General features: G+C 37.8%; 1 protein-coding gene across 9 annotated transcripts in view; it reads right to left on the minus strand.

Annotated features, from left to right (window-relative positions):
• LOC127879450 (arf-GAP with Rho-GAP domain, ANK repeat and PH domain-containing protein 1-like) overlaps positions 1-24,437 on the minus strand; it is a 194,743-nt gene that overhangs the window by 146,043 nt on the left and 24,263 nt on the right. For 7 of the 9 annotated variants that reach the window (XM_052426284.1, XM_052426282.1, XM_052426279.1 and 4 more), the window contains exons 2-4: positions 19,392-21,432; positions 4,763-4,878; positions 2,284-2,327 (exon numbers count right to left, since the gene is read on the minus strand). In XM_052426284.1, coding sequence (XP_052282244.1) covers positions 2,284-2,327; positions 4,763-4,878; positions 19,392-21,411 — 2,180 coding nt within the window. In that variant the 5' untranslated portion in view covers positions 21,412-21,432. Of the gene's footprint in view, positions 1-2,283; positions 2,328-4,762; positions 4,879-11,633; positions 12,345-19,391; positions 21,433-24,437 lie in introns of those variants that run through there. The other 2 variants (XM_052426286.1, XM_052426287.1) reach the window with 2 other exon arrangements.

The following is a 24,437-nucleotide window of genomic DNA, read 5'->3' on the forward strand; positions in this document are numbered from 1 at the left end:
GCTATGCGCACCTGTCGCTTACATCATTTGACATTTTATCAACATGGCGGACTATACAGAATTAAATTGTGACTCGGCAAAAATGGCAAATAACGTCGTAAACGATCGAACTAACGATGGAGATTATACATTAAGAAGGAATAAATGAAATGTCTGTGATAATCAACGATGCATAAAAATGTTTTAGATAGCAACAGCATAATTTATTTATTTGTAATCTACTCTGTGGATGTATGTCACGGAAACGAGTGTTTGCATATTGTTAGAGATCAATTTACTCGCAATGTTATTTTAAACATCTGTCGAGATTATTGTTAGAAAATGGGATAAGACAAACATGGTTTCATTTATATGTTAGTGGATCTGTGTATAATCAGATTCATATGCATATATTGCTTTATTATGTTTGTCGTGCTGTACAGTTTATTGAAACAGCATGGAACTTAAATGTTCATTGCAAGGTAAATATATTAATATAAATCATAGTAAGTTAAATACATCTATTACCATTAAATGTGCTTGTTTATATGTTATTTTTTCCACAACTGCTTCGTGGAGCAAATAACATGGAACGTTTTTGCCCTTTTTTGCCTAAACTGCGCGCTAAAATGCCCTTTTTGAAAGTAATGCGCCATGCCCCTTTGACCTCCTGGGAAAAACACTATTAGGATGAATCTTCTGACAGAGTTTCATGAAAATCGGAATATAAATGTGGTCTCTAGAGTGTAAACAAGATTTTACTATAGCCATATATAGCCATATAAGGAAAAATGACCCACCCCTTGTCAGCCATGTTTTTCAAGCAAACGTAACCATTTTTTTTTTCGAACTCATCCAAAATATAAATAAGAAAAATCTTCTGACCATATTTCATGAAGATTGGACAATAAATGTGGCCTCTAGAGTGTTAGCAAGGTTTTACAAAAGCCATAGCCATATTAAAAAAAATGCCCTGCCCCCTGGTGGCCATGTTTTAAAAGAAACCAAAACCATTTTCAAACTCATCCAAGACAAATCATTGGGACAAATCTTCTGACCAAGTTTCATGAAGATCGGAAAATAAATGTGGCCTCTAGAGTGTTAACAAGGTTTTACTATAGCCATATAAGGAAAAATGCCCTGCCCCCTGTCCGCCATGTTTTTCAACCAAAGGGCATCATCTTTTAACTCGTCCAAAATATTATTGGGATGAATCTTCTGACCAAGTTTCATGAAGATATGACAATAAATGTGGCTTCTCGAGTGTTAACAAGATTTTACTATAGCCAAATAAGGAAAAATGCCCCGCCCCTTGGTACCCACGTTTTTCAAGCAAAGGTTACCATTTTTTAACTCATACAAGATATCATTGGGACAAATCTTCTAAGCAACTTTCATGAAGATCGGAAAATAAATGTGGCCTCTATAGTGTTAACAAGGTTTTACTATAGCCATATAAGGAAAAATGCCCCGCCCCCTGGCGGCCATGTTTTTTAACCAACCTGCATCATTTTCAAACACATGAAAACTGACGACATTAAGAGCGAAGTAGGCACTAAGTTCAATGTACTTCAAATTGATACTGAATATTTCTTATGACAATACGGTCAATCTCAACTATGCATGGCCCCATTACCAACCCTGGGGCGCCCCCTAGGTCAAACATGTGGTGTGGGGATACGCGTTGGCCGCTGCCGCGCCATTTCTAGTTACTGTTGTCTTACAAATATCATAACTACAACAACAATTTGTGAATCTGAAACAACTTTGTGAATTATTTGTGAATGTGAATTTACGAAAACATGCAAAGGTCCCTTTAACCATTCACCAATTAGATATGTATTTTGCATTTTTAGTCCCTTAGAAAGTTAAATTTTATTAAAGGCCTTTCTAACTAAATCCAAGATTTAAAGGTTTCAGTTCCAACCCTTAGATACTGAAGAGCAGCAAACAGCATAAAACCGGAACAGATGGCGAGTTACTCACAGGCTGTTCTTGTTATATGCTGTTTTCAAAAGCCATTTTTACATTGCTTCTTATGGGTGAAGGGGTTAAGGTACGAGCCAAATTATTGTCAATACATCCCAATATTCCCTGATATGAGTCACCTCATGTGACAATGGGTCTTATGAGACCATCAAACAATTACTTTATAGTAGACAATGTAGGTTCTGACCAGATTGCCTGATTGGGCACGCTAGTTCTGAGCTACGCTGGCCCCATGTGCAAAAATGAAATACAGTCTGTTTGGCCAGACATTGGTATGCATGGTTTTCATAGATAATGTTATATGATCATGCTTACCCTCCCTGTTTGTATAAATATCCGCTTCTTTCCCTTTTTCTCGGCTGAAAATAAGTTGAGGAAACCACTATAGGTAATTGGAAATCCATTTTTAAACTGTTCTTTTCCAACAAATGCATTGATGAAGCATAGACATGTATCACAGTATGCTATAAGCATAAAATAAAATCACTTTACATTTCATTTTCCGGTAGTTTCAACTTTAAATAGTAATTGCCTGCATCCTGGTATCAAAACTTCGATGTGAACATAGATGTTTAAATTTGGTTATTTACACATTTATGTAAAAATTGGTGAATATCAAAGACAGCTATGCAACAAGGAAGTCCTAACTAAGATAATAGCCGATCTCAGTTCAAACCCTACTGGTTAGTCAATTCATTATATTTTTAAGAGGAATACCATGTACAAATATTAATGAGACCTGAATAGAACCAAACTATTTTACTACTACCTTCTTTTTCCACACCAAAAAGGGTCAGTAATAACCATCTGTTATATTGTTTACAAATATTGATTATGTTGACTGGTTATATAAGCGTGATATCCATAATAACCCTTTACCGATTAGCAATTAGATGCGTATTTTGAAGCATTTGATGTCCCTTAGAAAGTTACATTTAATTAAAGACCTTTCTTTCTCTATGCAAGTTTTAAAAGTTTCATTTCCAACCCTTAGATACTGATGAGCAGCTAACAGCATAAAACCTGAACAGACTGCGAATAAGGCTGTTCTGGTTTAATGGTGTTTGCACATAGCCATTTTAACTTTGCTTCTGAGTGGGAAAGGGTTAATACCCTGTACCTACCCCACGAGGTTACAAGCTATATCACAGACTACCCTGTACCTACCCCACGAGGTTACAAGCTATATCACAGACTACCCTGTACCTACCCCACGAGGTTACAAGCTATATCACAGACTACCCTGTACCTACCCCACGAGGTTACAAGCTATATCACAGACTACCCTGTACCTACCCCACGAGGTTACAAGCTATATCACAGACTACCCTGTACCTACCCCACGAGGTTACAAGCTATATCACAGACTACCCTGTACCTACCCCACGAGGTTACAAGCTATATCACAGACTACCCTGTACCTACCCCACGAGGTTACAAGCTATATCACAGACTACCCTGTACCTACCCCACGAGGTTACAAGCTATATCACAGACTACCCTGTACCTACCCCACGAGGTTACAAGCTATATCACAGACTACCCTGTACCTACCCCACGAGGTTACAAGCTATATCACAGACTACCCTGTACCTACCCCACGAGGTTACAAGCTATATCACAGACTACCCTGTACCTACCCCACGAGGTTACAAGCTATATCACAGACTAATACCTACCCCACGAGGTTACAAGCTATATCACAGACTACCCTGTACCTACCCCACGAGGTTACAAGCTATATCACAGACTAATACCTACCCCACGAGGTTACAAGCTATATCACAGACTAATACCTACCCCACGAGGTTACAAGCTATATCACAGACTACCCTGTACCTACCCCACGAGGTTACAAGCTATATCACAGACTAATACCTACCCCACGAGGTTACAAGCTATATCACAGACTACCCTGTACCTACCCCACGAGGTTACAAGCTATATCACAGACTAATACCTACCCCACGAGGTTACAAGCTATATCACAGACTAATACCTACCCCACGAGGTTACAAGCTATATCACAGACTACCCTGTACCTACCCCACGAGGTTACAAGCTATATCACAGACTACCCTGTACCTACCCCACGAGGTTACAAGCTATATCACAGACTACCCTGTACCTACCCCACGAGGTTACAAGCTATATCACAGACTACCCTGTACCTACCCCACGAGGTTACAAGCTATATCACAGACTACCCTGTACCTACCCCACGAGGTTACAAGCTATATCACAGACTACCCTGTACCTACCCCACGAGGTTACAAGCTATATCACAGACTAAGGGCTCTTCTGTATAGTTTTATTTCAATAAGGTTGCAGATTGTCTCAGAAACTAAGGATACCCCATTTAACCATTTAAGCGCTGGAACCGAATTTTGAAGGCCTTTGCAAACAGTTTGGATCCAGATGAGACGCCACAGAACGTGGCGTCTCATCAGGATCCAAACTGTTTGCTATTCTGATAGTATTCTACGAAAAAAATAGAAGAAAATGCTAATTTTAGAAATTCAGCGGAAGACATTTTAGCAGTCGACAAATTTCCCAGCATGCAAAGGGTTAACCATTTCATGCTCAGAAGCAAAGTGAACATGGCTTTATGCAACCATAAAACCAGATCAGCTGTGAGTAACTCGCAGGAACCAAGAATAAAACATGAAAAACCTGTAAGTAACTTTTGAGAAGGTTGGTCAGGTTTTATGCTGTTTGCTGCTCATCAGTATCCCAGGGTATCCAATGAATGCATTACAGTGAATATCAGATTGGTAAATGGTAAATTACTCACAGAGAGGGCGGTGGGAAGGATCTCCACAGGGGACATGAGCTCCCCATGCTCAGACTCAACTTCCCCCGGGGACAGCATGTCATCCACGCTGTCCACACTGCTGTGGTCATCATCCTCTACAACACAGATAGCAGCGCTATCAGAAGGTCTGTGATTTTAGAACCACCTTACGGGAGGAAAATGCCCTACTGCCTAAAAGGGCTCAACTCACACGGATTTGTATTTACATATTGATCCAGCTTATTTAAGAACTATTTGTACAATCATTTTGACATTAAAAGGGAGGAAATCAGTGAAAGGTGTATAAATCACACCCATACATGATCAGAACTATGATAGAACCTCCTACTGTGAAACCATGGCCGAGAGCCCTGGTAGTAGAGGAAGTTTTTCAATCAAGTTTGGAAATGACTATTCAAATGATGAGTCAAATTTTGGAATATCGCATACAGCATTCATTGCAAATGTGATCATGACTTCCTTATAAAAATTCTAAGAATTATATAATATTACAATAATTATCTATTAATTAGTTCGTTTAGTAATCACACGAACTAATACTTATGAGTTTACTGAATATTTGTAATTATCTTAAGAATATATGATTCATGCATAAATTAAAGTACACAGTATCTAACAAAATAAGCTTTTTTAACATTCCTGGATTATAACTTAGATGTATAATGTGTAAAGGAACTTAATATTCAAAACTAGAGTGTTAACAAGACTTTACTATAGCCATATATAGCCATATAAGGAAAAATGCCCCGCCCCTTGGCAGCCATGTTTTTCAATCAAATGTAACCATTTTCAAACTCATCCAAAATATCAATAAGACAAATTTTCTAACCAAATTTTATGAAAATTGGAATATAAATGTGCCCTCTAAAGAGTTAACAAGGCAAATGTTGACGCCACACAAAGCACAATGGACAACGGACAAAAGGCGATCACAAAAGCTCACCATGAGCTAACAATTATCCAAGTATAATTTTCTCTGGTATGTTAAATTAATACAAATATTGCTTCTATGAGATCAAATGCGCTAGATGTTAAAACAATATTGAAGTTAATATGTACACACATTCCATTGCACATAGTTACAGAAGTACACATATTTAAAATATTTAGGTTTGCCTGATGATGCATACAAATTTTGCCACTTACAATTCAAAACATAGCAAGATTTTGTTTCAAAATTTATCAGGGGTGTGGTTGAGGTGAAGTCAAAAGGGAAAAAAATTAGGGGAGGAAAATTCTGTTTTTGGATAACCAGATGTACTTAATGGTTGACAAAACTATTTCAATACATATAAAAATTAACACTTGATTAAACTTTAAAAAAAATCCTTCAAACAACTTTTACTAACTTCATATAAAGGCTAAAAAACTTAAATTTAATTTAAAGGCTGCATATTTAACAATAACAGTATTCATTGGGTTGATTTCCGATATGCTCTTCTTTTTGTTTCTTAATCTCTGTGAGCAATGCTGGCAATCTATCATGCCTTGCTTTATGTTTGTACTTTTGTAATAAGATCAGCACATTTCACATTGCCTTTAAATGGACTTCAATAAACAACACTTTATCACTGGATCCTGATGGCATGACATACAAGTACAGCCGATGTTTGGTAACAATTTGGAAACCAAAATAGCTTTCTGATTTATATGTCCACAGTTGTTTGAAGTTCTTCCCATTTTAACCCTTTCAGTGCGGGAACCGAATTTTGAAGGCCTTTGCAAACAGTTTGGATCCAGATGAGACGCCACAGAACGTGGCGTCTCATCAGGATCCAAACTGTTTGCTATTCTGATAGTATTCTTTGAAAAAAATTGAAGGAAATGCTAATTTTAGAAATTCAGCAGACGACATTTTAGCAGACGACAAATTTCCCAGCATGCAAAGGGTTAAGTTATTTTTCACTGATTTGCCAATCAGCAAAATTTGGTGAAAGTCGTTCTTTCCATAATCTTGAGAATGACACCGTTTGCAAAAGAATCAGCAAACAAATTACCATTGTATGAATGGAAAACAACATGTAATCATATAGCTATTTACAAAACGTTGACTTGCAAGCAGATATGGTTGCCAGTGTAATACGCAGATATATTTCAAAGTCGTGTTTTTTCGGGACACTTCTAAAATGTAAAGCTGAATCTGTATTACCCCACCCTCTAACGCCATTTATTTTTCATTTAGAAAAATCTCAGAAATGATCACTGAGTACATTAAATATCAAATCCAGCAGATCTGGAGCAGGGCCCTCAATCTATCAAATCTGCCGCCGAATTTCGGCGGCAGTCCCCCACTTGAAAAGTATACTTTTTTCTCCTTTTGGGGGGAAAAATTCCCCCTAAAAAAAAATAAATAAATTGTTTTTTGGTTTAATAGAAAGATGTGTCTCATCTCATGATTATTATATCTCAATTCTATTTCAATTTAATATTTTCAAACATACTAAATTATGAAAAATGCAATGAATTTTGTGCAAACATGTACAAATGTAATAATGAGAGAGTAAGTAAAAAAATCCCCCAAAAAGGGAAACGCCACGAAAATTCCACCTCCTAAGGGCTGCGGACCCCTTCCCCCAAACTAGTGTTAGGGCGCTGTGGAGAAAATCACATCCCTGTTTATTATAATCAATTGACCATCACCTGTTTCAATGGTCAATAACAGAACTGGGAGTTAAACCACAAGAGTGTTTGTGCAAGCTGCACTTGCTTCATTTGCCAGTAATAAATGATTCTGCATTCCGATGCATTGAACTACAAAGACTTTTTCCCATGCTGTTAAATAACATGAAAAACAAGCAAATTCGTTGAATTGATATCCCCCGCCAATATACTTCTGGATACAAAAGTTTTCTGGACACACACAAAAAAAGCATTTTTTCAAGATAAAAAGGGCCATAACTCTGTTATTATCAAATGGTTTACAATGCCATTTGGCGTGCATCATCCTCTTATCCATATATATACTCATACTAAGTTTCAATGAAATCCACCAAAGCACTTTTAAGATATGGCTCCGGACACAAAAAAGCATTTTTTCAAGATACAAAGGGCCATAACTCCATTATTAACAGATGGTTTACAATGCCATTTGGCGTGCATCATCCTCTTATCTATATATACTCATACCAAGTTTCAATGAAATCCGCCAAAGCAATTCCAAGATATGGCTCCTGAAACAAAAGTGCCGGACAGAGAGGGAAAGATGGACGGAAGGACGGACAATGCCAAAACAATATCCCTCTGCCTATGGCGGGGGATAATAACAAGGGCTGTTTGTAAAACATGCATGCCCCCATATGGGCTGTCAGTTGTAGTGGAAGCCTTTGTGTGAATACGTTTTTTTGTTACTGTGACCTTGACCTTTGACCTAGTGACCTGAAAATCAATAGGGGTCATCTGCCAGTCATGATCAATGTACCTATGAAGTTTCATGATAATAGGCCTAATAATTCTTGAGTTATCATCAGGAAACCATTTTACTGTTTCAAGTCACTGTGACTTTGACCTTTGACCTAGTGATCTGAAAATCAATAGGGGTCATCTGCCAGTCATGATCAATGTTCCTATGAAGTTTCATGATCCTAGGCATAAGCATTCTTGAGTTATCATCCAGAAACCATTTCACTGTTTCGAGTCACTGTGACCTTGACCTTTGACCTAGTGACCTGAAAATTAATAGGGGTCATCTGCCAGTCATGATCAATGTACCTATCAAGTTTCATGATCCTGGGCATAAGCATTCTTGAGGTATCATCCGGAAACCATTTTACTATTTTGAGTCACTGTGACCTTGACCTTTGACCTAGTGACCTGAAAATCGATAGGGGTCATCTGCCAGTCATGATCAATGTACCTATTAAGTTTCATGATCCTAGGCAGAAGCGTTCTTGAGTTATCATCCGGAAACCATCTGGTGGCCGGACCGACCAACGGACAAACATGTGCAAAACAATAAACGCCCTCTTCTTCGAAGGGAGGCATAAAAATGAGACATAGATCTGCGTATCAATCAAGACTATACAATCATTATTTGGCATCTAAAATGATCTCACCAATATCTTTTCAGTTGAAATGAGACATGAGCAGAGCTCTTAGAAAGCTCAGCTTAATGCATGATCGAAAAGTGTCATCCCCGTTAAGCCTGTGCAGTCTGCAGAGGCTTATCTGGGAAGACACTTACTGCTTTGAAGAAAGTCTCTTCTAAACCAAATCCAGTCTAGGACTGAACAGGCTGGGACAACACTTCTGGCACATGCATTAACCCTTTCAGTGTGGGAACCGAATTTTAAAGGCCTTTGCAAACAGTTGCGATCCAGATGAGACGCCACAGAACGTGGCGTCTCATCAGGATCCAAACCATTTGCTATTCTGATAGTATTCTTTGAAAAAAAAATCGAAGAAAATGCTAATTTTAGAAATTCAGCAGACGACATTTTTGCAGACGACAAATTACCCAGCATGCAAAGGGTTAAGAACTTTTGTCCACAACGCGGCTCATATTTATGCTGGGCCCTTTTTGCAATGTCTATTGGGTTGCAATGTCTATTGGGTTGCAATGTCTATTGGGTTGCAATGTCTATTGGGTGAGTTAACCATTCCTGATGCAATGTCTATTGGGTGAGTTTAACATTCCTGATTTTGTTCTTTTTATACAGAAAATTAGCAAGAAATCAAACAACAATACCTGATATCTATCTATGCCCTTTAAATGTTTGATAAGCTGACAGGTATTGATAAATGTACATACCAGGAAGTTAAGAAGTGTGTTTAACACTATGTGAGCATGTGAACACAAAAAACAGAGGCAATTAAATGAGCTTGAGGTCAACAATGTTCTTCCTATTTCACAAACACTCGGCCATAATAATTTGCAATTAAACAAGGAAAAAGATGAAAAAGTGCAACCGTACAATTAATAACCTTTTCTTTATGATCATTTTTCATGTTTTTCATTAAATCAATTTTTAATTTCTTTATATATTATTCATCAATCTACAGTATTAGGTAATCAAAATATGTAACCAAGCAGCCTAAACGTAAGTAACATGATGGGATATAACAGGATTCAAGAGAGTATAGTAAACACATATCAATCTGAAAAGTGGAATCCAGGATTGAATACGTATTTAAATATTGATTTTGCCTGCAGATTAAAAACATTTTAATATAAGATAGAAGGGCTACAGCCTGGCAACATTTGAATCTCATGTCTGCACACATAAACAGGACATGGCTCTAACACTATGACATAAAAGCTTTTTAAATTTTTTATCAAGTTGCAATAAGGACAAGCTTATTATGACAATATTAAATCTTCCATCTATGAGGTGATTTTATCCTTTTATCAAGGGGTACATGTGTTATGCTAAACACTCAGTCTTGAACTTCACCTTTCAAACTTACCTAATGAGAACTAAAGTTGCAGTCAGGTAATGCTGTATAATGTAAATGTGACATTGACCTTTTAGCTAGGGTCACAGGTGATGATAAATGGTAGCACAGTAAGGGTGTGTGTGTGTATTTCAAAGTTTATGAGGTTCTTACCCAGCCGGAGGCTACATTATGTGAGGACTCCGAGTGTGCCCCAGCACTGTTAACTAATAAACTTACTTGACTCCTGAAAGTTGGAACAAATTTTGAATTATATCTGCAATTTCAAGCTTATTTTGTTGCTACTGAAAGATTTTAAGTTGGTCGCGTTAGCGGCCGACTAAATTTACAGAGCATGTTTTGCAAATCAGTCTGTGCTTAGCTTGCTTAGCTAGCTTAGCTACGCTAAGGACTGTAACTCACTATGCTAGGAATGATTACCGCTGCCTGTCTGCACTGCAGACGACGAATGCTTAGGAGCGTCTGCTATACTACTGCAGTGGGTGTATTTACCAGCTTGTAATTTGACATTGGCCAGTCTAGTGTTTATCATTGAAATCTGTACATATTGGCTGCTTTCAGGGCAAACGGGGCTTAAAGCATGCCAAATAAGATTAGCCTGTGCACACTAATTAGCCTGTGCAATGCGCACAAGATAATCAAGGACAACAGCGAACAACTTCAGTGCCTTCAGCACTTTGATTCCATTTTGGTGTGGTCTTGTGTTGTGGGAGGAAAGCCTGAATACCCTGAGGAAACCCCACCAACAGGTGTACCAACCACTGTGCTAACGTGACAGCCTTAGTACAGTAAGGACAAGCTGCATTATGCCTATATTTGATATGTGTGACCTTGGCCATTGACCTAGTGACCTAGTGACACAGGAGATGCCAGTGGCACACCATCTCCATACAGGGGTCATTTGTGTTAAAATAGTTTACTAGTGCCTGATAAAAGATACAACAGTCTGGGAAGCTGTATATTAAAATAGCATGCTAACTAATAATAAAGCCACTATAGGGACAAACTGAAATGTGACCATACTTGACCCTTGGCATGTATAAGAGTCCAATGACCTTTCAATACCTGAGGATTGAGGAATAGTATATTTTACCTTTGACATTTGAAAACCTAAGGATGTGTGTACGTCATCTTTGAACTTTGACTACCCGAGGATCTGACTAATATATGGGCGTTTGGATTTTCGAATGCCTGAGGACACATTGAATGCAAGTTATTTGAATATGCTTTAGTTACAAGGCACACAAATATGTTGTTGCCCTTTTTTGCTCTTCTTAAGATAGAGTGGTTCAATATCTGGAGCTTTATTATGCAGATATGGTTCAGTATATTTCTTGGCATTACCCTTCTTCCTGAGTTTGAATAAACCATTCCAAGATTTCCCAAACAGGGCTTGCACAAGGAACTTACATACATTGTATGTGGAGCAGTTACAAGAGATACAATTTTAAATAAATACCATATGCGACACTGTTGACACATGAATCCTCGTCGGAGTCATGAAGGCAAACTTGCCAACATCCAGGGTTGATTTCATAACAGTTAACATAAATATCATCCATACTTCCACTGACTCTTCCAGGGGACACACAGTTCTCCATGTTGTTCATCATTTCATGGGCACCTGCTTCAGTTGGCATAGTGTGATAATGTCACTGCCAGCGAGTTGAATTGAAAACACCATCAACTAGTAATCTCTTTATTTTTCCAATCTCATAATTGCAAGTTCACTGCACAAAATTATTGCAACCTATCAAATATTTAGTAGTAGATACTAGAATGTATAATATTTTATGACTGCTATCTTTACTTAAAAAGATTTTATATCTGAACTTGATGTTTGACAATTTTGTACATGTAAACTTACAATAAGCAATCCAAACACTGTGAACTTTGAAATACACAAGAACAGCCAGAAAAACAGTTATTTAACTTTAACAGTTACTGTAGAATTAATTAGCTGTTTCCAAATGTTTGCTTGCAATCAACAAGCCACAATTTCTGTAACATATACTGACCATATTAAATCACAGAATCATTCATCTGTCATGTTTTATTTTCAAGTTGTTTTTGTTAACATATATGCCTTTAACTCCTGAAATTTTCTAAAACACTTAACACCTAAACACTATCAATGCTTTCGTGATTGCAGTATATCAATACTCATCACCCATTTAGGAAGTGTTAGTAGTAAAGCTTTTATCTGTACCTAAGCTTCATGTATGCAGACTGCAATATAAACTGAAATTGATTTAAAAGGCTCGTAAAACATAAAATTTGAATATCAGGACAGGCACCATAATTAAGTATGAGAGTTAAGATTTTCTCTTTTTTTAAACCCTTTAAAAGCCTTAAATATGTTAAAAATAACACCTCAGTATCCAGGTTCAGCACTTAAGCCAATGTTAATTTTTTTTTCTGCAGTGTACATATAGAATAACAGGTTACTGTCCCATCGTTTTGTAATATATCAGGCAAGGCTTAGAATAATATAACGGCAAGGCTTGCCGAGCCTTTATTTTATTCGTGCCAAGCCTGATATATTACAAAACGATGGGACAGTAACCTGTTTTTCTGTTTATCATACCACATGTTTCTAAAAATCTGCAAAACAATCCATTTTTTATATTTAAAATGTACGGATCCCCGCTGATTTTGCTGAACCGGCTTTTACACGTTGACACACGTGTAGCAACGGCGTTCGAAAAGACGACACGAATAATCGCTTATTTTAAACATCGTATAGGGAAAAAAGTTGTTTGCACTAAGAATTAGAAGAGTAACGAATGAGAAGAGTACACCCGCTTTAATTATAAACGTCTTGTACTGGAGATCAGGAATGGACTGCAGGACAAATTTAATCGAAGAACACACTTCACTGAATAGTTTGGAGACGCCATTTTGGAGATGTGTATTGAAATTGACATTTTGATGATGGTGTCAATATTGACATAAGCGTTTTAAATTGTTTGTTAAAACGTTAAGGATTAGCATACAGTTGTGTTAAATCGTTTGTTAAAACGTTGAGGATTAGCATACAGTTATCATTTGCCTTGACTTTCTGTGCAACACTTGCGAGTCCAATGACTATATCGATATTTAAGACTTATTGTCCTGTAGTTATTTTTAAAAAAATAAACGTTTTTGTGATTTATGACTTTAAACTTGAATAAAATATATGTGTTCTTGGTATCAAATTGTTTGTTTTGTTGAACCTGATTAATTTTGATAGAAATTGTTGACTTTATTGCAAATCCCACGTAACTCCAAACATTGACTGATATAAGAACTTCCTGTTGACCATGATATAAAAAAATATATCAGGCAACATTATCAGGCAGATATCAATGCGGTATGTAAAATCTTTGTCAGAATAGTAGTATTTTTGTCCTAAACATGCATTATCAAATAACACTGATTGAATATGAACAAATAATTATGCAATTAGTGTTTGCATTTTTATTTCCGATGAATTTTGTGTGCGTCTTTTGTCATTGTTAAGTTTTTTTGGAGAGTATACCATTTTTCATAGTTAACAAAAAATTAAATTAACAACAGAACAACAGCAATTTATTTAACGGTTTTGAGTTTTTTATAATTCTGAGGAATTAACGTCTACATGAACAGCATAACAAATATCGTGCCAAAGTCAAAAATCTTATTCAGTAAATGTTTAACCCTTTACCACTTTGATATGTATTTTGACGTATTTGTAGTCCCTTTGAAAGTTAAATGTTATTAAAGACCTTTCTTACTAGATTTCTTGCTGTTCTGGTTTTATGCTGTATGCACATAGCCATTTTCAATTTGCTTCTGAGTGGGAAAGGGTTAATTTGTCGACATTTAGGCAAGTAAGCTTGGATTATTTCATTCGACAAGCAGTAAAGCCTTCACCAAGTTGTATCACTGAAAGTGCTTTGTCCTATTAATTCGATTCAGGAAGTATTGGATTATCAAGATTGATGATTCGTGGACTGACACTTCAACCCTTTATCATCAATAACATATTTACAAGATACCCTTGCATTCAATAAACTACATGTAATTTTGTTAGAAGACTACCAGCTACAAACATTCACAACAAACTCAATACAATTTTTAATTGACATTACTACATATTTTATGTGAGTTGTGTGCGGTCAAAATGTGATTGCAATACACTTGTTAACAGCTGTTGAGTGACTTTAAGTTTATTATTGTATTTATTTCTTTTGTATGATTTTTTCTTTTGCAATAAGAAATTACTACTGCATGAACTTTATTCTGATGTGTGCAAGGGTAAATTATAAGGTAGTACTCTATTTTTTAAATGTTTTTTTGCGAGATCTATGTATGCTTTTGCTTCTGTGTGTGTATTTCGGTCCTTTCCAGGTCAGAGCTGGCTACATTATGTGTGGACCCGGAGTGTGCCCCAGCACAGAGCTAGCTACATTATGTGTGGACCCGGAGTGTGCCCCAGCAGGTCAGAGCTGGCTACATTATGTGTGGACCCGGAGTGTGCCCCAGCACAGAGCTGGCTACATTATGTGTGGACCCGGAGTGTTCCCCAGCACAGAGCTGGCCACATTATGTGTGGACCCGGAGTGTGCCCCAGCAGGTCAGAGCTGGCTACATTATGTGTGGACCCGGAGTGTGCCCCAGCACAGAGCTGGCTACATTATGTGTGGACCCGGAGTGTGCCCCAGCAGGTCGGAGCTGGCTACATTATGTGTGGACCCGGAGTGTGCCCCAGCAGGTCAGAGCTGGCTACATTATGTGTGGACCCGGAGTGTGCCCCAGCAGGTCAGAGCTGGCTACATTATGTGTGGACCCCGAGTGTGCCCCAGCAGGTCAGAGCTGGCTACATTATGTGTGGACCCGGAGTGTGCCCCAGCACAGAGCTGGCTACATTATGTGTGGACCCGGAGTGTGCCCCAGCAGGTCAGAGCTGGCTACATTATGTGTGGACCCGGAGTGTGCCCCAGCAGGTCAGAGCTGGCTACATTATGTGTGGACCCGGAGTGTTCCCCAGCACAGAGCTGGCTACATTATGTGTGGACCCGGAGTGTGCCCCAGCACAGAGCTGGCTACATTATGTGTGGACCCGGAGTGTGCCCCAGCAGGTCAGAGCTGGCTACATTATGTGTGGACCCGGAGTGTGCCCCAGCAGGTCAGAGCTGGCTACATTATGTGTGGACCCGGAGTGTTCCCCAGCACAGAGCTGGCTACATTATGTGTGGACCCGGAGTGTGCCCCAGCAGGTCTGAGCTGGCTACATTATGTGTGGACCCGGAGTGTGCCCCAGCAGGTCAGAGCTGGCTACATTATGTGTGGACCCGGAGTGTGCCCCAGCAGGTCAGAGCTGGCTACATTATGTGTGGACCCGGAGTGTGCCCCAGCACTCCTACCTTCTTAACCCTTTGCATGCTGGGAAATTTGTCGTCTGCTAAACTGTCGTCTGCAGAATTTCTTAAATTAGCATTTTCTTCGATTTTTTTCAAGGAATACTATCAGAATAGCAAACAGTTTGGATCCTGATGAGACGCCACGTTCTGTGGCGTCTCATCTTGATCCAAACTGTTTGCAAAGGCCTTTAAAATTCGGTTCCCGCACTGAAAGGGTTAATAGATTCTCGAAAGTTGGTACAGATTGTGAATTATACAATGCAGCTGCAATTTCCAGCTATTTTGTTGTTACTGCAAGTTGTTCAAGTTTGTTGTGTTGTGGGGGGAAGACCCCACCAGTCCTGTATGGTGACCACCAACCACACTCACATGCAGCCGGGAACGGGAATTCAACCCGGGTCGACTAGGTGACAAGCGAGTGTAAAATATTTGAAAATTTATTTGTAAACCATATGCATGGCACAAGTTGTAATATTAGATCTTGGTGATGTAAGATATTTTTAAGTATTGCAGCGAACAAAACGGTATTTAATGACAATCAAATTTCAAGATTTTACTTCCACAATTATTTCAATTAGATATCATTTGTTCAGCACATATCTTGTTATCAAGGGGTTACTATGACCTGTAATTTTGAACAGCAAAACATAATCAGAAACCAACTTTTTAGTTCTTTTTCATTATTATAGTGTGATCCAACCTGATAAAGGGCTTGAATGTTACATGTATGATCTTTACTGATGAGCATAAGTTATGTAAATGAGAAAAGGAAAGTGCAATACAATTCAACTCGGGCAGTGAAACAGATCTGGCAAGCTCCGCCTCGTCGGAATCCGGTAGGTTAACTGCCACTAAATTTGGCAACTTTATAAGATTGAATGGTTCTGATATAAAGGTCCGTCTCCCAAAATTCAAGGACACTGTATCACTATTTTTGCTGTATCTCATTTCATGACTTATCTGCCTTGACAACCGTTTCAACTTGCACATTGTGCGCTTATTACGAAAATCATGGATCAAAGATTCCAGATTCATTCTGTTGAATTTGAAGATGCACTGATTTGTTATTGTTTTAGAAACATTGCTCTTTCGGTTGAACCTTCCTTTGTCAATAGTATATAAATAAAAGTACAAATGTACATGCACATTTGTTATAAACACATCTCTGACAAACAATAAGTCTACACTTCTTCCTAAATGTTCATATGAAGTTCAGTCTTAACACATCACTGGCAATTCTCAAATAAATCAGTCCTCCAGAGTTCTTGCCAACTGAACTGTACAGTAAACGTCAAGAATATCATAAATCTTGTATTACATCACAAAATATACTCTGTAGTGTTTTTTTTAAAGTCCATACAAAAAAGCAACAACATCATTAATTAAATTTCATAAAATTCCTCTTTAAAATGTTGTTTTTCTTTGTTCACTTTGCTTTGTGTTCTATGTACAATCTGTGTTTTAAGGCAGTTAACTTTCACAAAAGTTATCTAGCGATGTTTTTTTCTAATTTAAATAATGAATAAATTAGCACTGATAGCAAAATCACACATTTCTCATGCTGCTGCATTAATAAATAACACCTATATAAAATATCCACAAAACTAGCAGTTAGAATTAATCCATCAATGCCTAAGCTACATGTATACACATGGACAAGTCATTCATCAACCATTTCCTCAAAAAATTAACACAGTTTTTCTTTATGATTCAGTTCATATAGATGGTATCATCTTTTAAACATCCTTCCTGTGGGCAGCTAAATTGGTCACTTTGTTAACTGTTTGATCTTGATCTGCTGTTCTGGCATCCTTCCTGTGGGCTGCTAAATTGGTCACTTTGTTAACTGTTTGATCTTGATCTGCTGTTCTGGGAAAACTGGTCTTAATGCATTTGCTTCTAAAGTGCCCTTCCAGATTAGCCTGTGTGGACTGCACAAGGACTACACTTTGCGATTTTATGAAATTTTTCGTTTATAGAAAGTTTCTTCTTAAAAAAATAGAGTTTAAGCAGAAAAGTGTCATCCCTGATCAGACTGTGAAGACTGCACATGCAGGCTAATCTAGGATGACACTTTACATACTTGCATTAAGCCCCATTTTGCCAGAGTGAGGCTTATTTCATGATCAATGACCAATGCCCATACAAGTTATGTTGCAGAGCTGGATATCAAACTAAATATGTATGGATTTGAGGTCCAGTGCTCTACAAACTGAACTAACCAGCCCAAAAAGTAGCATCAAATTAGTTTCAATTACCGTATTTTTCGGGTTATATGTCGCACTGGAATGTAAAATGCATCCCCTTTTTTTTTACATTATTTTGTCCATACATTAGACGCTCCGGCGTAAACGACGCACATAAATCATCATTAAATATTCCCAAAAATGCAGTCACACATGTTTATCCATTAAATGTTTAATCCTCTTTCGTGTTTTATTTCAGATAGAAAATTCATCTTAAAAACGATGCTGGCATTTGTTCTCTCACATGCTCATTGTAATTATATATTTTTATCCATTAAATTTATTTGAACGTATTAATTTAAACAAAAACGTCTTTCAGAACAATGTATTACCGGTAATATTTGACCCTATCCGCAAGCCATTGCATTTGCACATTTGTAACTGTTCTGTCAAAACATCGCAGTGTAAAAACTGCTGATCATGTTTTCACATTTACCAAAATTAAATCTAGTCTTGACCAGATTTTCCTGTAAATCAGTACACAGAACATTTTCTGTTTCAATAATAAACTACCTAAATGAGCGTAACGTCAAAGATAAAGCATTCTCTTTGCTAAACAGTTTTTCTTCAACAGTGTATACACCCACGCTAATTTTTGCGCCTTTCTAACAGAACAAAGAAAAGAACATGAGCTATAGATGTGACTAGCGTAAATGTGGCGTTAGCAATAAAATTGGAAATACGAATTTAAATAAGCGCATTTGATAATACAACAAAACAAAACAAAAAACAAGGTTAGCTCGTAAAAAAAATTTAGCAGACGACTACTTTTTTTGTTGCGTTGTTTTATTTACGTTACGGTACTGTATAGTACCCCAATATTATAGTTAGTAGTGTGTAACCGACTATGTGTAAAATAAAATTGTGTTACAAAAACAGCGAAACAAATTACCGGCAATGGTTATCAAACTCGCGGACTTATGCAATTCCGACTTAAAAATTTGACATTCTGACTTTGGAAAAATCGATTTTGTACATACATTAGACGAACCGGGGCATGCGATGCATGTTACTTTTGCCTGTAAAAAAGTCGCGACTTATACCCAAAAAAATACGGTAACCAAAAATTGTTTAGCATCTGGAAGTTCTGTTAAGCGACATACATATTTTGCAGGGCTGGACTCATGATTTTACACTACAAGAACAAATAACAAATGGGTCTTGTTATCACACAGCTTGTATATTTCATTATACAATTTTGCATTTCACTACAGTGTAGTTGTTTTATTCAAATTTTAGGCAGAAATTTGGCACTATTCCCAACCTCAAAAATATGTTTCCCAATGACTTCCCAAAATTTCCTGATTGGAGGTCCACCCCCTCCCCCATTTTTTTAAATTGCAACATTAAAATCATGTCCTTATCCAACTCTATAAGTTGCAATTTAAAAAATATAATATTGAAAACACTTTAAACTAAATTTTAGATTTTCATAGCAAAATAACAAAAAAACAATAATTTCCAAATGTTATTCAAAACAATATGATTTTTTCCTGCCCAACTCCATTCCAAAAATGATCACCAAACCACTGCAATAAACATATACTACTTATTTCTGTCCAAAATTCACTATTTATAAGCACTCACCTAGAGGCTTGGCAAGCATGTAGGAAGGTTGGTTATCCCAGCTGTCCTTCGGAAACGTGAAACCCAGAGATGGTGGTGGCACCACCTGACTGAGGCGATGATTGCTGCCGCTACTGGCGCTGGAGCCTGAACGGGCCACAGTAGATCCACCTTTCTGCTTATGGAGTCCAAACGGGTCAAAGGGCTCCTGAATAGCGCTAGCCATCTCGTACATAAAGTCTGACTTCTTTGCTGTACTTTTGCCCTTTAATGTTTTACCAAATTCAAAATGGGTTGAATCTGAGGTTGAACACGGATTTGGAAAGGTATCATCATCCATGTCTGGTTTGAATTCCCCGAATGGATCATCGTTGGAGAATGGGTCGTCCGCTACGCAGGAGACATTTGCGTCTGAGTAGCATTCTAAGTATTGTGGACTGTTCAAAGGAATATCGGGCTCCATGTTACAGTCAGTACCTGGGAGCGTGTAGGACTCGTTAAGGTTGTAAAATTGAACGTTTGCGTAAGGTTGAAATTTGGGAGCTTTGTAGTTGGGTGGTCTTGGTGGTACAGGTGGCTGGGTCAGTGCAGAGTGTATGGTCTCATCATTTTCACAACTTTCTGTTGAAGTTGGAAGAGGAGGTGGAGCAAAACTTGGTGGTGGCATGTCAAATGAGGTTGAATTCCTGTTGTCATATAGGGAAGTTCTGTCATGGGTCTTGGTGCGAGTGTCGGAAAATTCTTCTGGGAAGGGAGAGAACTGCATTAAGTTGGACTGTCTATAATGTTCATTTGTATTTGGGTTGTGTCCCTTTTCCTTCCATATTGGTTCATAGATATCACTGTCTGATGACACTTGAGTAGAAATTTTTGGACTAGAATGAGTACTTTTCACATGTGAACCAGCACTAGTCATCTGATGTGAATTGCTTCCAGTTTTGAAGGTTGCACTTCCAGTTTGGAAACCAACTGACAAAGGGTCAAACTCATCAACAGAAGTTAATTTGGTTTCCTCTGACAAAGTATGAGGTTTATTTTTTACAGTTTTTACTTTATATTCATCATATTTTTCTTCTCCGAGATTAACATATATTTCATCACTTTCTAAATCCATTCCATCTTGAAATAGATTGTCATTTGCGTAGGTTTGCGCATCATCATTTCCCTTGTTCTTTCGCTTATTAGGATGTATGTACAGATCTTTAGACATGCTATCAGCTGACTCATCAACACATGCACCTTCAAGAGAAAGAGCTAACATTTTCTTCTCCGTAGTCTCCGGGCTTTGAACAATATTTATTTCTGGTGAATACACATTCCAATCTAAAGAATGTTTCTCTGTTTTAAGTGCCTCGAGACCATTGTTAAAGCTTTCTTGTAAATCGGAGCCTAAATTACTGTTTGAATAAATATCATCCTCTCCGTAAGTCCAGGACGGTAGCTCTTTTTCTTTGACTGGTAAATTATCTTCAAGCGTGCATGTATCAGTTGTGGCATTGGGAGGACCATATGAGGATGCCCTAACTTTGCTCGGTGACTCCTTCACAGGCACATACGATGATGCCCGTGACCTTGGTGCAGGGCGGGGTTTAGTCAATGGCCGGGGAGATTCATCAGATGGAGACTGCAGGTCTGACTTGGGCTTGGGAAGCAGGCTGGGACGAGGTTTAGGTTTGGGGCACAAGGACGGCTCTGAAGCCTGGGGTGGAGGTGAAGAGGTGGAATTTACCTCGGGAAAATTTGAATGCTCACCAGACGTCTCAAATTCATCATCGTTGTCCCTGGCATACTTGGTTTTCGGGGGCAGAAGAGGCCCAACACTGTTCTTGTCTGAAGGCCAGGTATCGGAGTCGACAGATGGAAGGTGGTTTAGAATTCTCTTCTGGTGCCCTGGCAACATCACCCCGATCTGCTCGAGTGTCTCTTTGTCGAGACTGAGACATTGCTTGCGGGTTACACACCCATAGTCGGTGAACACTTGGACGTACTGAGGCAGATTTATGCTTTCCAGCCACACACACAGCGGGTGGGGATCGCTCATCTTAGGATTACTGCATTGCGTCTGAAAGAGAAATTAATACAAATAATTGAAGATTCCTACATAAAACTTACAGAACTTGTTAAACTATTAAAAATACAGTACAGCCAACGCAGAACAAACATAATCCGCGGCTACGCCACGGCCAGAAATTTAGTACGCGGCGGACGTGTCAAGTGTTCACGTGGTGTATTGCCGAGGCACTCGGAATCGATCCGCGCAACGACGCCGAGTCTGTTTTAACCTCGCCTACTTTCGCGGAGTAAATCCGCCGCATATGTACGCGGCGGATTGAGTGAAAAGATATACACCTACATGTACATTTGTGTAGCATAGAAACCTAGATTTATGCTACTTTCATATTTATTATTTTCACGTTTTAATAAGCGATATGGCACGTAATGCGCTTTAAGAAATTATCGTTTAATAAATAACGCACAATGTTAATGTTTCGTTCGATTCTGAAATGAGCTTTATTAAATTTGTAATCCAAAACACGCTTCCGAATTTTAATGCTTATGCGACATTAACAAATTCTAGCGTCAAATAAACAGTGTTAAAATATCCTTTGTCTCCATAAAAAGCGCGCGAAAATTATCAGACATGTACAACGTCGCATGGAAAGTTTGGGTGTATTTTGTATTGTATAACAAGGGCTGTTTGTAAAACATGCATGCCCCCCTATATGGGCTATAAGTTGTAGTAGCAGCCAATTGTGTGAATACGTGGTGGTGGTGGTGGTGGTGACGGCGGCGGCGACGGCGGTGATGTTTATTGATACAATGCATTACAAAAATGCAGTTAGCCTTACATTTGGTAAAATTTTTATATATTACAAGGGAGGCAAATGCTGTAACAAAAAGAACATGCATAAACGGTAGTTGTTTCCCTTGTTTGAACCATGCTAAATCCTTAAAATGCCTATTTCCAGTAGCTGTGACCTTCACCTGTGACCTTGACCTTTGACCTAGTGACCTCAAAATCAATAGGGGTCATCTGCGAGTCATGATCAATGTACCTACGAAGTTTCATGATTCTAGGCCCAAGCGTTCTTGAGTTATCATCTGACAACCACCTGGTGGATGGACCGACAGACCGACCGACCGACATGAGCAAAGCAATATAAGCATAAAAACATGTACATCACTTCAGGGATTTATGCGTGTTCAGTGGGAAAAAAACGCCCAGATTGGACGTTATTTCATCACATCTTTAAATAGTAACAAATACCAAAATGTATTTGATACTTAAGAATAATTGAGAATTGTGTGTCTTGAGCACTTTTATCATAAATATTTACCAGAATTTGCTTTTAAACTGGAATATACGGGATTATCGGGTAATGATTAGCAATATCAACTGTATATTATAAACAAAATGAAACTATATACGCATAGTCAAACAATAGTTATAATAAGCTGATAATTAACAAAACAACAATTAAGTGTTAAGTGTTGTAGCTTCAAACTGCTAATTGTCTCAGCTAGAATATAATAGCAAAAACAACAAGCAATTATAAATCCACCAACTGCTGGAGTCTTGACCACACGTATGTGCCAAAACATATTTACGTGACATTTATGTGTGAAATACATACACTACGGGCGGGAAACAAACTAATTTGGCCAGACACATTAAATATGCTTATATGCTAATACATGTTGTCGTAAAAATTAAACCCAAAACAAATATGTTTGTTGATCGTTTAATATAAAGACACTAATCATACGGCGCAATAAACGCACACAAATTAAATTAAAGTACTTTAGCCGATTCTAAATATGACAATGGCAAATGATTATTGGAATTTTATTAATACATGCCCGTGATAATCGTATTTTGTTTTTGTTTTTTTATTTTGTTTTTATAAATGTGATTTTTTTTAATTTGCATTCTTTTAAAATAATAAGTATTTCTATCCGAATGACAGCAATTTCTTAAGAAACGGGAATGCAATCACTAAAAACAAAACAACAGCATGCTTTTTTATTAACTAGTTTATCTATGTTGAATCCGCACAAAATAAATTAATTATGATTTTAAATATAATTATAATTGTTCTTTTTAATTTCTTTGACTAACTAATCAATTTTAAAAGACTTTGATTTGAAGATGCGCATGGACTAGGCGTCATGTTGCGGATCGCGGCTTGCCTCGGCATGTCTCGGTGGACAGATGCAAAGCTTCGCGGCGAAATGCAACTTTCCGCCACAATTATTACTGGTGCGGCTTCAACGGCCCACTCTGCATCAACTCGTTGCCCCTTGCCGCCGCAGATCGCGAAATATGTTTGTTCCGCGTTGGCTAGTGTACTGTATATCCAAACTGGAATAGCCTCTTTTCTTGTATATTCCGCCACTATTAACTTAATTTTTCCTTTGTCTCTAAATGAAGACAATTTCAACTCATGTGAGAAATTTGATTAAAAAAATGTATGTCTTTACAACAAAATGAAGGAACAATGATTAACATATCAGATATTTCCTTTATAACAGGTGAATTCTAAGCAGGCACTCTAAAATCCCTGATGTGTTGATATCTTTCCTATCAATCTGTTCAGATTGGATATCACTAAAATTTTGTAATAATTTTGATATAAATCATTGAATAAATCCTCTTAATTGTTCATAGCACAATCTTAAATGTTCACACGTTTTGAACTTAAAAAACAAAAACATATTTGTGATAGCATTTTCTAAACAAGAGGGCCATGATGGCCCTGAATCGCTCACCCAACTAACCAATTACAATCCCAACCCAGATTTCATCAAGATAAACATTCTGACCAAATTTCATAAAGATTAGATGAAAACTGTGACCTCTATTGTCTATACAAGGTTTTTCTATTATTTGACCTAGTGACCTAGTTTTTGGCCTAGTGACCTAATTTTTGACCTAATGACCTAGTTTTTGACCCTAGATGACCCAAATACAATCCCAACCCAGATTTCAACAAGATAAACATTCTGACCAAATTTCGTGAAGATTGGATGAAAACTGTGACCTCTACTGTCTACACAAACAAATTG

The sequence above is a fragment of the Dreissena polymorpha genome, chromosome 4, assembly GCF_020536995.1.
Source record: "Dreissena polymorpha isolate Duluth1 chromosome 4, UMN_Dpol_1.0, whole genome shotgun sequence".
NCBI classification, from domain to species: Eukaryota; Metazoa; Mollusca; class Bivalvia; order Myida; family Dreissenidae; genus Dreissena; species Dreissena polymorpha.